This window comes from Silene latifolia, chromosome 3 (genome assembly GCF_048544455.1).
Source record: "Silene latifolia isolate original U9 population chromosome 3, ASM4854445v1, whole genome shotgun sequence".
Lineage (NCBI taxonomy): Eukaryota > Viridiplantae > Streptophyta > Magnoliopsida > Caryophyllales > Caryophyllaceae > Silene > Silene latifolia.
In genome coordinates, this window is record NC_133528.1 from 98,891,607 (window position 1) to 98,906,835 (window position 15,229).

The following is a 15,229-nucleotide window of genomic DNA, read 5'->3' on the forward strand; positions in this document are numbered from 1 at the left end:
GGACGCTGAAATTCAAAGTTCTCTTATGGTTCAAACTTTGAAGTTTAATGTCCCTCCAAGAGTGGACGTTGAACTTCAAAGTCCGATTCGTGAAAGGATTGAAGTTCAACATCCCTCCAAGGGTGGATGTTGAACTTTAAAGTCCGATTCATGAAGGGATTGAAATTCAACGTCTCAGCCTCCAGGCCATGGGAAACATTGAAGTTCAACATCCTAGGTCCCGCTTAACGTTGTGTTTCAACGTCAACAACAATAACAAGGCGACTAACAGCATTTCAGCAACACATTCAACAAGAATGATCCCTTACTCAAGAAATATACATGCTGCCATAACTTCAGCATAGCCTCTTGATTTCTTGAATATTCCAAATTAACTAAATTCTTAAGTTTTAAATTTAGGTTTGCAACAATGTATATGTCTGCTTTTTAATCCCTCAAGACTTCTACACAATACTCAAACCCTCCATTTCACTTCAACGGTTTGTCCTTCAATTCTTGTAACTTTTGTTCAATTTCTTGTTTACTTTAATGATTATTTCCTATAATTTGTTCTCGTTGCTTAATAAAATGCGCGTTCTTCGATTACATTGTTTGTAATTGTTCGATTTTAGAAGATTATGATTGTTTACATGCGTTTATGACAACTTAATTGTAGCGGTGGTGACTAGTGGTGCTTGGTGGTGACCTCGCAGAACCATGGTGATGAGGGAAGTGGTGGCAGACTGGTAATGGAGGCAGGGGTGGTAATGGTGGTGGAAATGCAAATGAATGGTGGTGGTGAATGTAGTGCAAGGAAAGAGGAGAGATGTAGTGGTGGTTAGTGGCAGCAAGGTGGTAGTGGCCAGTGGGAGTTGGGGAGATGGTGGCAATGGGACGGTGTTGGTAGGGATGAATATGGTGAATAAGGTGTAAGAGGGAACCAGTTGAGAGATGTATGCCAAGGGTAAGTTACGTCTTTTACATAAAGTCGACGATATTTCATAATTAGAAAAGCAATGGGTAGAAAATAGGAAAATAGAGGAAGTATTAAACAAAAGATGGGCCCGCGCCTGCTCACCAGTTCAAACACACAAGTTGCAGCAGAATTTAAATTTCAGGAGATTCCAGTCATACAAGAACGGTAAACAAATAAAGGCATAATGGATCAATAGTTAAGCTGTCATCAATTTTAGCAGCAGGTGGTCAGTGGCTCACTGACCTTTAAAATACCATAATCCACAAGGGGCAAACAATCCCTAACCTTCCATCCTAAGTTTTTCTAATCACTATCAATATACAAACACAGCAAACCACATAATGCAATACAACTAGAAACAGCGTCAAACGAATCATTCAAGCCAACATAACAAACTAGATACCTCCTAATATCAGTTGGACATAAGCAACGGCAAGGAAGATGTTGCCATCTCTCTTTCGTTGTCGTGTCTTTTCGAGAAGCTGAATGAGTCAAAGAACTGACCTTCACCAACATAATGTTGCTTGCTTTCCATGCCATTACTAGTCCCACTTGATAAGCAACTCCAAGTTTTACTATCAGAATATGAAATTTTGGCATCCTCATTGTTTCCGGTACTCATATTGATGTCGTCTAACTGCCTCAAGAAACATTCCTCTATGACACTCAGAGAACCACCTTCAACTACATTTTCATCTTCATCAACTAATTCATCACAATCAGAAGCGGGTCCCCTTGAGTCACAACTGGTTTCCATTTCTTGTTGGCTGTCATATTCTTCGTCACTCTCTCGACCCGAAGAACGAGATGACATTGGAGAATAGTCCCCCATGGGAGATTCATCACGCTCTCTTAGTGTTTTTGTGATGAGGGTTTTCAGCAAATTCATGACTTGAACAGCGTGCATCAGAGCTGTCAATGGATCAGACATCTGTACAAGGCAATACTGTATCGGTGAAACATAGGATGATATACAAGGTTAAGCATAAATCAGAGTATAGCTTATTTAAATATATTGTCCTGATTATGTGTAGATTCCACTTCCAATTCTTTCAACGGAGCCACAAACTAACTATTCTTAAGTTTTAGTTAATAATGGAACTATGCAATATAAATAATTTACATTGACCGCTTCTTTTTACTATGAAGTGACGCTAATACGATGGAGGTTATCGACCTTTTTTTTTCTTTATCACGGGTCGTCAAAAAATAGCCTATTCGTATTGTAAACACGTGGGTAATCCTAGAACTTACTAAACAAACGCGGCCCAAAGGTAAACCGACGAATTTGAATACGCGGCCCAAAGGTAAGCCGACTTGTACGGTTGTACCTGAGCCGACTAGGTAAGGGTGCATAGATCTGACCCTCAATTACCATGCCATTTGCGTGAGCCTGAGGCATTAAGTTAATGTTATTGTGATTGTTCGGGTTACTAATCCTATACCTGAGTCATGTTAGGAGCAAACACCATTGCAATGTTTCTTGCATTCATCTTGTTGAAATCCTCTTCCTCAACCACGTCAGCCATAAGATCGATTGCCCAATTGAGTAGTGCAGCTTCAGTTGGTTTGAGCTGCTTCACAAGCACATAATAGTCCTCTTCACTGTTACATTGAAGAACTTGTTCTGGTGAAAGTCCATCAAGTACTCCAGAAGGAAGCTCTCGGAACCACGTCTTAATAAGCCCAGCTAAGCAATGAACATCCATGTCATTGGGCACAATACCCCTATTGAGTTGGTCCCTTATCCGTTCTTCTTGGCCATTTTCGGGGTTTATACGAAATATTCCTTCTGCCTGCATAAGAAAATAGAACTTTTAAACCAAAAGAATTATGAAAATGCAAATTAAACTCTTCATCGAGATTCGTTTTTCGCCTTCTTTTAACTGCTACAAGTTCTATGGCTTCATCAATAGTTTTCGTACCTTAAGACCACTTTGGGAGTACAGTCTCTCTTGGAGCAGTAAGAGTATGATGGGAACACTATTTCCCCTAGCATCGTAAGAACATTGCATTGATTCTGCTGAAACACCAAAGACACTAGCACTGCAAATGATAACCAGCATCATATCAAAATTAATTCAAATTAGGTAATCAACCTCCAAGCAAATTGGAATACAGATTATCAAAACAGAAAATTCACTACCATGATTAACACAGTTTTGCAGAAACAAACATAAGCAAGAAGAAGCCATAAATTTGTTTCCAAGTTTGCCAATTTTAGGGAGCATTTCCATTCCCTTTTCTGTCTTCATTTATTTTTCAAATCTCTCTAATGATGTAATTAAACAAAATCCGTATTTGCTGAAAAATATCTAGTTTTTATTTAGCCAGGTGCTAGGTACAAGTTCGGACGTATTGATGCTTTTATTAATCAAGCTATTCAACTTTAGTTCCACTTCAAAAGGGGCCTTTCTTTTCCAAAATTTGGAGGATGATGTGGTGGATCACTGCTATCACACTCACTAACTTACAATGAGATTGCGGCTTAGACAGTCAATTTCACCAAGATGTCACGAGATGACTCTTCACCGATCTCACAAGGATAAGTAACAAACTACACTTTATTGATATAGTTCAACAATTAAAATAGTTTAATTCAGTGTATTGATTTCTACCATCCAATTATTCAACTGAGTTGTTCGAAATTTGAATAATTTTACCAACTGAGAGGGACCGGAGATTCATTGCAGTCAATAAATGAAATAAAGCTCCCCAACAACTCTCTAAAAATAATAGCAGATTTACAAGAGGTTGATCAATACTTTTATGCCTCAAAATGTCCATTTACTTATGGCTCTCACATGAAAAATGACAGCATAATATTCACAATTTCGACAAAAATTGATCTAAAAAAGAATACTCCCTCTATTCCGATTTAATTGTCTCCTTCCCACTCTTAATTTTTCAGAAATTAATTGTCGACTTTTTATATTGGGTAAGAAAAAGCGTGGATTTTCAATCAGTATCCCCCTTTCTAAAATCCTCCCAGAATAGAAAGTAAGACGATAAAAGTGGAATGTAGGGAGTAAGATTGGATGTTTCAAATTGTGAATCAAACAACAGACCCTCAAACCCTAGTATACTTAATTTGAAGTTAATTCGAAGAAACGTGATAAAGGATTCAAAATCAAAACTAGCATTCAGTAATTCCCATGAAAGATGGAGTTGAAAATATAAATCATACTAACATCATTTGTTTACCTTTAATTAAAATAGACGAGATTATACAAGTAAAAAGCGAAAGAAAAGGAGGTAATAATACCTAGCGCTAGGGACTTTTTTAGGGATTTCAACTTGAAATTCAACAGGAAGACCAAGGAAACCCTGAAAACGATCAAAAGTGACATGGGTAATATGTTTGACATTAGTAGGCCAACCAATATCCATATCTAAATGATGAACAGCAGAAATAACATCTTCAGTACGATCGACACGGCAATAAACCATTGATTTTCTAATAGCAGCAACAAGTAATGCAACTAATGAAAGTTGCTGCTGCTGATTATGTTGTTCATCACATCCCTTTGATGTTGTTGTTGTTGATGGACTTTTTGTTGCGCTTCCACCACCACAACCTCCGCCTCTTGTCACCATTATTATGCCCGTCATTTCTTTCTCTCACTCTTTCTTTACACTCTGATTTGTGTGTATGTGGTTGTTTCGGCTTCTTCAACCAAACTCAGATTTGAAATGCCGATGTTTGGTTTTCACTACAACACTATTTATTTATGCTTTTTTTATTGCTTTCTTTCGGGTTTCCTTTTGCTTCTTCTTGTTGGGGTTCAAACGGCCACTCGTATTCAAATTTTGACAAGGACCTACATATCTACAAATGCTTTTTTTTTTTCTTTCTTTTCAAGAAGGTACTCTACTTTTGGGTTTAATTTCAGTTTTTATAAATTCATTTTAGTTTAGTTCAGCTCCATTAAGTTCAGTTCAGATCAGTTCGGTCCAATTCAGCTCCATTCAATTCAGCTCAGTTCAGATCGGTTCAGTTCTGTTTTGTTCTGTTAAGTTCAGATTTGTTTATTTCAACATTAATATTATTATTCTTATTTTATATTTTTATTGTTATCATTATTATTATATTAATTTATTTACTATTGTTATTAATATATTAATATTTTTTTATTATTTTACCATTATTTTACTATTATATTTATTATTGTTTATATTATTATTATTGTTTATATTATTGTATTTATTTTTAATATATTTATTTATTATATTATTATGACTAATGGAAATATTTGTAGTATTAATTATCATTATTGTTATTCTTATTAATTGTTATTATTATTATATTATATTGATCATATTTATTTTTTAGCTATTATTATTATTATTATTATTATTATTATTTTTATTATTATTATTATTATTATTAGTAGTAGTAGTAGTAGTAGTAGTAGTATTATGACTATTAAATATTATATTACTATTTTATATTTTATATATCTTATAACATTATTATTATTATTATATTATATTAATATATTATTATTATTATTGATAATGAATAATATTATTATAATATTTATTATTATTATTATTGGCATTAATTTTTTTTAATAATAATAAACGGTGCCGCTTTTATTAAAAATTAAGTCACGGTTTACAAGAAATTAGTTGGCAGCTGAGATACAATCTTTATATTGTTATTATTATTATCATAATTATTTTATTATTATTTCAATTCAGTTTAGTTGAGCTCTATTAAGTCTAGTTCAGCTCCATTAAGTTCAATTAAGTTCAGCTCAGTTCAGACAATTTCAGTCCAAAAGAACAGGGCCTAAATCTCACACAATGTTATTCGTCTTAAGAATGAGAAGGGTCGAATATGTATCATATTGTATTATCCATACTCTTTAAAAAACCACAACTTCCTTTAATGTAGCCAGAACTATACAGTTATCATTTTCTTCCTATTTTGCCCCTCTTTATTTCTGTAATACCCGACATTTTTGAAACACGTACTTAGACCTTGGGACGCGTGAGAGGAAGGAAAAGATGGCCTTACACTTGACCTGAGCCTAGACCGTGTGGTCTTGAAGCGGATCGAGTGGGTTTACTCGGTCGAGTGAAAGGTACACTCGACCGAGTGGAGTGCTACTCGGCCGAGTGAGTTCACTCGACCGAGTGGACTCAGCACTCGGTCGAGTGCCGCTGTTTTCAGAATACGGGATTTACCTCCTTTCTCCCCTAACCCTAAAATCATTTCCACCTTCCTCCTTATCTCTTAAAACTCCCACTCCTCTCTCTAAAATGCTTCCAATGCTCTTCCTTTGGCCTTCAAGCTTAGATTAATGGTGGAACACCCTTCCTAATCCCCGATCTACCTTTGTAAGTCAACATCCTACCTCTTTTTCCTCTTTGTTTTATGTTAATCTCGGATTAGGATTTATTAAGAGAGACTAATTAGTAATTAGTTATGTAAAGTGAGTAGTTAGTGACTAATAATAAAGGGTTTTATGTTGTATAGAGTGGTTTGTAATAGTTATTACATGATGTATGTAGGATGAGACGGTTTTATGAGATGGATACTCCAAAGGGAATGTGCACATTAATGGCTTCAGTACGGAGTGACGCGCGTAGTTGAGACACGATGTCTAGCAGGGGATCCGGTTGGCTTCCAGACCCGGCACGCCTGGGCGTGTTCCGATACCTAGTGTGATGATCGGTATGCCTGGGCGTGTCCCGGTACCGGAGTAGAGGTTGTGGGTATGTCTGGGCGTGTCCCGGTACCGGTGTGATGTTGGTTCTTCTGTGTCTCATTCATTTAATTAACATGTTGCATATTCCCTTATTACGTCATGTCTTGCATTTATCATTGAAACTGACGTTTGTTGTGTCCGTGTAAATGTCACTTATTTCAGAGGTGGCCTATGTCGATTCATATGATATTTCCGATCATATGAGGAGCAGTTATTTACAGGTTAGCTGTGGTTACTTACGGGAGACGGGACGAGCCGTGACGACATACGAGTCAAGCATAGTTGATCAGATTAGCTTAGGGGTCATGACTTGTAATCTTTCATTATTCTTTTATTCGTTGTAAACCATTAAACATGCTATTTCTAATATTGTTCTTGGATTTTAATCTCCGATCTCACTACCTCGGGAAACTGAGATGGTAATGCTCCAATTATCTTGGCCGGATAGTTGGGGTGTTACAAAGTGGTATCAGAGCGACGATTTTGGAACCTAAACGAATGAACCAAAATGAACTAGGTGTGTCTAATAAAAACGAACCCGACATGAGTCCGATGGGAGATCGATTTTGTATGAGTAGGTGCCCTCATATCAAAACTAGTGCCCATTGCCTCGGTTGGTCACTACGTGGGTGGTTACAAGTAAGGGTGAATGATATAGACAATGTTGTGTGATTGCATGAATGACATGATTGTGGTTACATTCTTGCATGATATGAAATTTCACATGTGAATGAATGTATGTACACGTCTTGACATCTCTTGGAAAATGATAATCCCATTCCCTTGATTCATGTTATGTGACTATCTTGTGCTTGATAGTGTTGTTGTTAGTATATATGTTGTGACCGTTTCGGCAAGGTAAGTGCGAGTGTGGATGTAGGAAGTAGGGATCGGCAACCTTAGTGTCGCCTGAGCTAACTCGAGACTAGTCAGAGATAAGTGGTGGACTCCCGAACCTTGTATTGTCTTGCAGGGAATCCGTCGATAAGCTCTTAGTGAGAATTTGAAAACCAACGGGATCACTTGACCGAGTGCGAGTACCAACTCGGCCGAGTAAGCGAGCACTCAACCGAGTGGACTCTTGACTCGACCGAGTGGACCTGATTCAAGGGGATTATGCATTCTGGAAAACCCGTCACTCGACCGAGTGAGTCATCCACGTGACCGAGTGGAGTCGTACTCGACCGAGTGCTCTCGGCACTCGACCGAGTAGGTTCACACGGGTTGAGTTACTCGACTTAAAGCTCTTATTTCCCCAATTCCTCATTCTTATCCTCATATCTTCATCTCTTTCTTCACCAAAAAAAATCCCCAAAAAACCTCCACTGTTGCTCTAATTTGCTTGGAATTCATCCTATTTCTCCACCTTTCTCATCTAATCCCATTAATTAATCAAGGTAAGCATGTTCATCTTATTCCATCTTTTTTCCCCAATTTGATTTTTCTTAGATATACTCTTAAATCCCTTCAGTTTTGTTAATTGGTTGTTTGTTTTGCTTAATTCATGATACTAGTAAGCTTTTAACACCATTGTTGTTGATAAAAATCAAATTTTTATAAATAAATTTCGACCACCATTATAGAACTCAAAAATTGGTTTTCTTGAGTCAATGGTTGGGTTTTCGTGATTGTTGTTGTGTATAGTTGGACAACAAAGGCTTAACTTTTGTTGTCATGGATGCATTTTGCATAATATGTGTAAATTTCGTCTTAAAACTCCGTCTTAGATTTTCCAATTTTAGATGAGTCATGCCCAAATTTTGATTTTTCATGAGCAAACTTAGTTTAATTACCTTGTAGGACTACTATCTTAGTTGATAATGTATTATGTAAACCAAGATGAAATCAATTTTGTCTTAAAACTTGGGTGAAAACTTTTCTAAGTTCTTCTAAAATCCCCATGAATAATGCATTTTGTGCTTCAATGATGATTTTCCTATGTTGTAGTATTGAAGATTCTGTGGTTACTACCACCTTATAAGAGGGAGTAAATGAAATTTTGCTCAAAGTCTTAAAAATTCGACACTAACCGTATCAAATTTTAATTTATACTCACTAATTGTGTTACTACGTATTTATTCAACTTGAAGAATTTCTTATGACAAAGAAGCATTTTACTCGCCCGAATTCCTTTTTAAATTTCGACAACCTAAATTTTTTATCCCACCAACTTTAAAGAAATTGTTGTTGATGGTAATGCCATTAAGTGAAACTTTAAAGTGTAGTGTGTCATGGTTGAGTCGAAATTTGACAAGTCGGGTGTTGAATTGGGATAATATATGTAATTAAGGTCAGGATTAAACTCATGTTAGGTCACAAGGATCTTTAAATCCCAGAAAATAATTTATGTAACATAAGGAAAATTTATAGAGGTCAATTAAATTATAAGAAACTATAATAGAAATCCCCTTTCATTTGGTGTCTATAAAATTAGGAAGTTGTGAAAATTCTATCCACATTCAAGAATTTGCTTTAAATTCTAACCTTTCTCGTTCCATACCTTGTGTGATCTCCTCTTGTAGCATGGCAAGGAACGCTAGAAGCGGTCGTGGAAGGAATGGTTGCCAACCTCAACAAGAAGCATCGCCCGCTATCACCCTCCCGGACTACCCGTCCATAGCTTTTGAGAGTGAGGAGCACCGGGACACGTTTGAGGTCCTAGCCACTAGGAGGATGGCCCCGACCAAGTGTATGTCGGTAGGTACCTTGGAAGCTCTAGGGATAGAGAAGGAGGTACATAATATCTTCACGGTCCTTGGGTTGGAGGGTTTGTACAACTTGGAGGAGATAAGCTACCACGATCTCACCCTTGAGTTCTTGAGCTCCTTCACTTATGATAAGGATGTTGGAATAAGTGTCCTCCGACAATAATGCGATCACAACTATCGATCATAATGATCACATGTTTAAATCTCATATTTAAGAATACATGTATGAAGTAATATTTTACAGTCAACTGGTCCACACATATAGGTAATGATTGGCTGACTAGAGTTTGACATTACTGTCGTGCGACGGTGGTGATCAGTTGATCCCCTTAGGTCATACCTATAGGGAAATACTCTTAATTGATTATTTAATTAATCGTATGCCGATACGAGTTAATTAAATTACTTAATATTGACGGATGATTTTGTGAGTAAAGTTAACGTGTCTTATTGTAATTCGATTAAATTAGATACGGTCTAAGTAATCGAATTGTTTTATTACTTAGAATAAAATATTGTTTACGAAACAATTGAAACAGAATGAATAATTTATTATAAATACAAGTTGTTGTAATTTATAATTTGATAAACCATTTTGGTACAAGTAATCAAGAATTACTAGTTAAATTTTGTATGTGACATATTTTATTAATATGTTGATTTTTAATATGTTAAAAATACATTATAATGTAACATGTCATGCAACATGTGACATATAACAAAATTGACAAATGACAAAATAAAATGGACCTTCCATTTTATGTGTATGTGCCGAAATGGAGGGAGTCTTAGAGGATAAATTGTGTTGATTATTTTAATAAGGAAAACACAATGATTATAGTCTAATTGCAGCCATGCATGCCTAGTCTTATCTTGAGAAGAACACAAGACCATGCATTGGCCTCTAATCCCCCTCCCAACCGGTTTTTCCCACTAGGAAAAGGCCAAGGGTTTTTCTCTATAATTATTCACTACTTCATTATTCATTTTCTAGTGTTAGAAATTATTCAACTCTCTACATTTGTGAAATAATTTTAGAAAAAGAAAGCTCACAAAATCCTCTCCTCTTAAACGAAATAGAGGAGAACAAAATCAATATTTTTGTGTCCAAATTTTAAGTAAGATTAGTATTATTACTAGTTCATAATAATATTAGTTATTAAGGGTGTTCCTTGGGTATAAACTTTTGGGAGAGATTCTAATTTGAATCTTAGTTCATCCATTGTTGGAAAGCTCAAGAACTAACAAGTAAGAGATCTTGTTTTTTTTTTGGTAAAAATGTGAGTAGTATTATATATTTCAAAAGACTAGTCCAATTACACAAGGATTACACGATTATCTACAGCTAGGATTAAAAGAATGCTATTAACATAAATTAATCCCATTCCTTTCATTCAAATGTTGTGCTCCTCTACGATCAGAAAATTTGCGGATTTGTTGTTGCACTACCATCTTCATTCGTTCAGCTATTAGTATAGGTCTGACTATGCTGAACTGAGTTCGAGCCTGGTTGCGTTGGTGCCACACTGTGTACTTGTAGCATGACAATACCAGAGTAAGCGCCTTCCATTTCATGCTGCTACTAGGTACACTCAGCAGCTCACTGTCAGTAGGAAAGGGACGATCAATCCACTCTTCAACATGTTTCTGAACTTGACAGCTGAATTTGCACTCATCAAACAGGTGTTCACTAGTTTCAGGTTTTTCTGCACAAAGGATACACAGATCATCTTCACAGCATCCATGGGAAAACAGTTTTGCTTTGGTATTCAGTCCCCCCTGCATTATTAGCCAAGAATTGAATGAATGCTTGGGTACATTCCATTCATTCCAAACTAATTTTGTCCATTGTTGTTTTGGGACTGATCCCATAAGCCATTCATATCCTTGGCTAATTGTATAACCTTTTTGATGAGGAGCCCATTGATTATCAGTGAAACCTTGCTTAATTAGATCCTTCACCTTACATATAGTCTTCCAGGTCCAGGTAGAGTCATTTGTAGGTTTGAAGTCATGCCAGCTTGTCCCCTTGAGATACACACTGTCAATCCACTTAATCCAAAGCCTGTCTGCCTTCACATAAATCCAGTTCACTAGTTTCCCCACTGCAGCTATGTTCCAGGTGCTTGCTTTTTTAATTCCTAGCCCTCCTGCATCTTTTGCCATGGTAACTCTGTCCCATCCTACTAAAGGTACTCGATGAAATTCAGTTGAGCTATCCCATAGGAAGTTTCTACATATTGCCTCTACTCTCTTAATAGCAGCCTTTGGTATGACAAACATTGCTGCCCAATAGTTGTATAATGTATTAAGAACTGAGTTGATGAGAACAACCCTACCTGCATATGAGAGCTTTTTTGCACCAATGCTTCTGATTCTTGTCACAATTTTCTCCACCAGGCTACTGCAATCTTTTTTTGAAACTTTCCCTGGTTGGATTGGCACACCTAAGTATCTAAAAGGCATTTTCCCTTCATGGAATCCTGTTACTGACAGAATATCAGTCTGCAAGTCCATACTGACTCCATTAAAAAAAATTTCTGACTTTGCATTGTTCATCTGTAACCCTGAAGCATTAGAGAAGGAAGTGAAAGCTTTAACAAGGAGGAGAATGGAAGGAGCATCTCCCTTGCAGAACATAAGGAGATCATCTGCAAACATAAGATGGGTTAACCTAATTCCTTTGCACTGGGGGTGATAGTGAAACGGCCATCTAGCTGTGGCATAGGCAATGAGTCTTGACAAGTAGTCCATACAGATAGTAAAAATTAGGGGTGAGACTGGATCACCCTGCCTTAGTCCCCTCTTTCCTTTGAAATACCCAAAATTGCTTCCATTCATGACTAAGGTATAAGAAGTGGTTGAAATGCACTTCATCAGGAGCTCAATAAATTTGTTTGGAAATTTCAATCCCTTCAACAGTTGTGCCACAAAGTCCCATTCAACAGTGTCATATGCTTTTTGTAGGTCAATTTTGAAAAGGCACTGGGAAACATTTTTCCTAGAGTATTGATGCACAATATCTGGCAAATCGGGACATTCTCTATAATGGACCTCCCTTGAACAAAAGCTCCTTGATTTTCATGTATTAGGTCAGGCAGAATCAAGGCAAGTCTATTGCAAAGAATTTTTGAGATTACCTTGTAAAGTACATTGCAACAGGCAATGGGTCTGAACTGTTTAACTGAGGTAGGTCTCTCACATTTTGGAATCAAGCTAATATTGGTTGCATTCATTTGAGTTAGCAGTTGACCTGTATTAAAAAAATCTTGAATAGCTTCAACCACATCACTTCCAATCACATCCCAAGAGTCCTTAAAGAATCCACTTGTATATCCATCTGGCCCAGGGGCTTTGTCAATGGGAATGGAAAAGACCATCTGTTTTACCTCCTCATAAAGAACTGGTCTGTTCAGAATAGCTATGTGTTCCTCCGTACAAAAGTTCCCATATTCCAACACTGCCTGTCTCACATTCTCAGTGTCCCTTCTCCCCCCTAGGAGACCATGATAATACTCTAAGAATGCTGCTTGAATACTCTGAGTATCATTGCATTCAGTCCCATGCTGATCTTCTATTTGGATAATTGTATTTCTGATGCATCTTTTCTTGATACTGGCATGGAAATAAGCTGAGTTAATATCCCCTTCATCTGTCCATTTGATTTTAGCTTTCTGCTGCAGAAAACTATATTTTGCTTTGTTCAATTCCCTGAGCTTCTCCATAGCTTCCCTCTCTCTGGTGATAAGGGAAGGATTCATAGGGTCTTCCTTAATATGACTCTGAATTTCATCTAAAACCAGTTCAGCTTCCCCAGTCTGGACTTCAATATCAGAAAAACATTCCTTGTTCAGTCCTTTGAGCACATTCTTTAAAGCTTTCATCTTCTTAGCAATGCAGAACATTCTTGTGCCATTTATAGATTTCTCCCATACTTCCTTGATCCTAGGAATGAACCCAGCTGCATTCCCCCACATATTAAAGTATTTGAAGCTCTTAGACTGCCTGGTGGTCATCTTTTTATTGGACACCACACAGGGATTGTGGTCAAGGAGTCCTTCAGGATGAAAATGGCCTATCATATCAGTATACACAGCAAGCCACTCATTGTTAACTAGGAACCTATCCAGTCTACTGTATTTTCTTTGGTCACTCTCTTGCTTATTCGTCCAAGTATAGTAGGCTCCTGTTGCTTGAATATCAGTCATCCCACATTGATTCATGCAGTCAACAAAAGCATCCATATCCTCATCCCTAGTTTGCCCTCCTAATCTCTCTTCTGGATTCAGTACAGTGTTAAAATCTCCAGCAAGTGCCCATGGTTCAGTGCAAGTACTGGCAAACTTATTCAAACAGTTCCATAATTCATGCCTATCCTTCCCCTCATTAAAAGCATAGATTAGAGTTATAAAAAATCTTCCCCCATTAACTTTAACCTTAATCTGAGCATGAATAAATTGAGGGTTATATTCCAGTACATTTACATCAAACAATTGTGGTTGCCAAAGCATCCACACCCTGCCACCCTTGTGGGTATGTGTGTTAGTGGTAACACACCATCCATCAAACAAATTTAGGGCTATATTGCTCACATTGCTTCCACTTATTTTAGTCTCAAGCAGTCCAAAAAGACCTACCTTCTGGTTGTTCATAAAGTTTTTGACTAATTTTTGTTTATTACTACTATTAAAGCCTCTCACATTCCAAAAGCCAATATTATTCATGGGACAGGGGTGGTATGGGAGGGTTACCCGTTTGCTTGCTACTACTCTGTTGCTGATCAATGGCATCCAAATCTATAAGTCCATCTTCAGTTTCACTATCACTTTGCTCCTCATTCTGTGTTGATGTATTCATTGGAGTTCTTTGGACTTGCCCGCTCTGAATGATTTGGACTTGGCGATCTTGGACTTGCCAAAGACCTTTGGTTTAACTTGTCTGGCGATCTTGGACTTGCCAAAGACTGGTTTAACTTGTCTGGCGATCTTGGGGTTGCCAGAGCTGGAAACTCAGTCTCTGAGAGCTTTGATGCTACCTTTGGCATAATTCTCCATTCTTTTCTAGTTACAGTCTGAGTTGGTTTCTTTGTTTTAGTCTTTCTGCAGTCAGTTGTTTCATGTCCCATTCCTTTGCATTTCAGGCATACGCTAGGCTTCCAGTCATACTCCACTTTAATCTTCAATAGGTTGCCATTTTCATCTTTAAACTGCACATTTTCTGGGAATTTATTACCAACTTTCAGCTCTACCATCATTCTTGCATACCCCAGTCTGGTTTTGGCTTCAGTTGCTGGATCCTTTCTTACAAAAGGTCCAACCATAGCAGCTATTCTAGGTAGGCACTTCCCCCAGAATCTGAGTGGAAGGCCATGAAGTCGTATCCAAGCTGGTACTACCTTTATTTCCTCCTTGAGGAGGTCTATGTCACTCTGCCAGGGTTTAACCACGAGCGGTTTGTTATCAAACATGTGGTAACCCGCTTTAAGAACTTCATCTTTCTGTTGCAGGGAGTTAAATCTTACTAAGAAGATACCATTAGGCATAAACGAGACTTTATCTATCCCATGTTTACTCCAAATTCTATGAATAAATCCTTCCAATATCTCCCATGGAGGGTTTGCACCTAAGACAAAACAGACTACTGCCTGTTTCCAATAATCTAGCTCCTCTTGAACATCTTCAAGGGTGAATTGCAGTATTTCATTAATCAGGGGAGCATCTTTCTTCTCAGTGTTTTCTACTATACTCTGAGCTACTAGAGTTTTATCAATAGGCTTTTTACCTCTCGTTGTTATCCATTGAGCGTTTTCTGTTGGCTCCTCAGCATCTTCAAAAGATAGTCCAGGAACC

The 15,229-nt window shown here is 37.3% G+C and overlaps 2 protein-coding genes across 2 annotated transcripts; both read right to left on the minus strand.

Moving 5' to 3' along the window:
* Positions 1-1,121: 1,121 nt before the first annotated feature.
* Positions 1,122-4,782, minus strand: LOC141647794 (rho GTPase-activating protein 2-like). Its single transcript, XM_074456125.1, has 4 exons — positions 4,221-4,782; positions 2,881-3,001; positions 2,401-2,751; positions 1,122-1,886 (listed from the first exon to the last, which is right to left on the minus strand). Exons 1-4 carry the CDS (start codon positions 4,565-4,567, stop codon positions 1,368-1,370), a joined length of 1,338 nt encoding a protein of 445 aa, XP_074312226.1. The 5' UTR covers positions 4,568-4,782; the 3' UTR covers positions 1,122-1,367.
* A 5,963-nt stretch (positions 4,783-10,745) lies between these two features.
* Positions 10,746-12,221, minus strand: LOC141649385 (uncharacterized). The gene has a single exon (XM_074458077.1). It carries the CDS (start codon positions 12,219-12,221, stop codon positions 10,746-10,748), a length of 1,476 nt encoding a protein of 491 aa, XP_074314178.1.
* Positions 12,222-15,229: the final 3,008 nt, after the last annotated feature.

Bases quoted from the DNA above. Each gene is read 5' to 3' on its own strand.
- LOC141647794 (XM_074456125.1), bottom strand. From the start codon at position 4,567: ATGACGGGCATAATAATGGTGACAAGAGGCGGAGGTTGTGGTGGTGGA. The intron at 3,002-4,220 runs GTATTATTACCT...TATCATTTGCAG, and splicing joins AAAAAAGTCCCTAGCGCTAG to TGCTAGTGTCTTTGGTGTTT. The intron at 1,887-2,400 runs GTATAGGATTAG...TGCCTTGTACAG, and splicing joins TTGCTCCTAACATGACTCAG to ATGTCTGATCCATTGACAGC.
- LOC141649385 (XM_074458077.1), bottom strand. From the start codon at position 12,221: ATGAATGGAAGCAATTTTGGGTATTTCAAAGGAAAGAGGGGACTAAGG.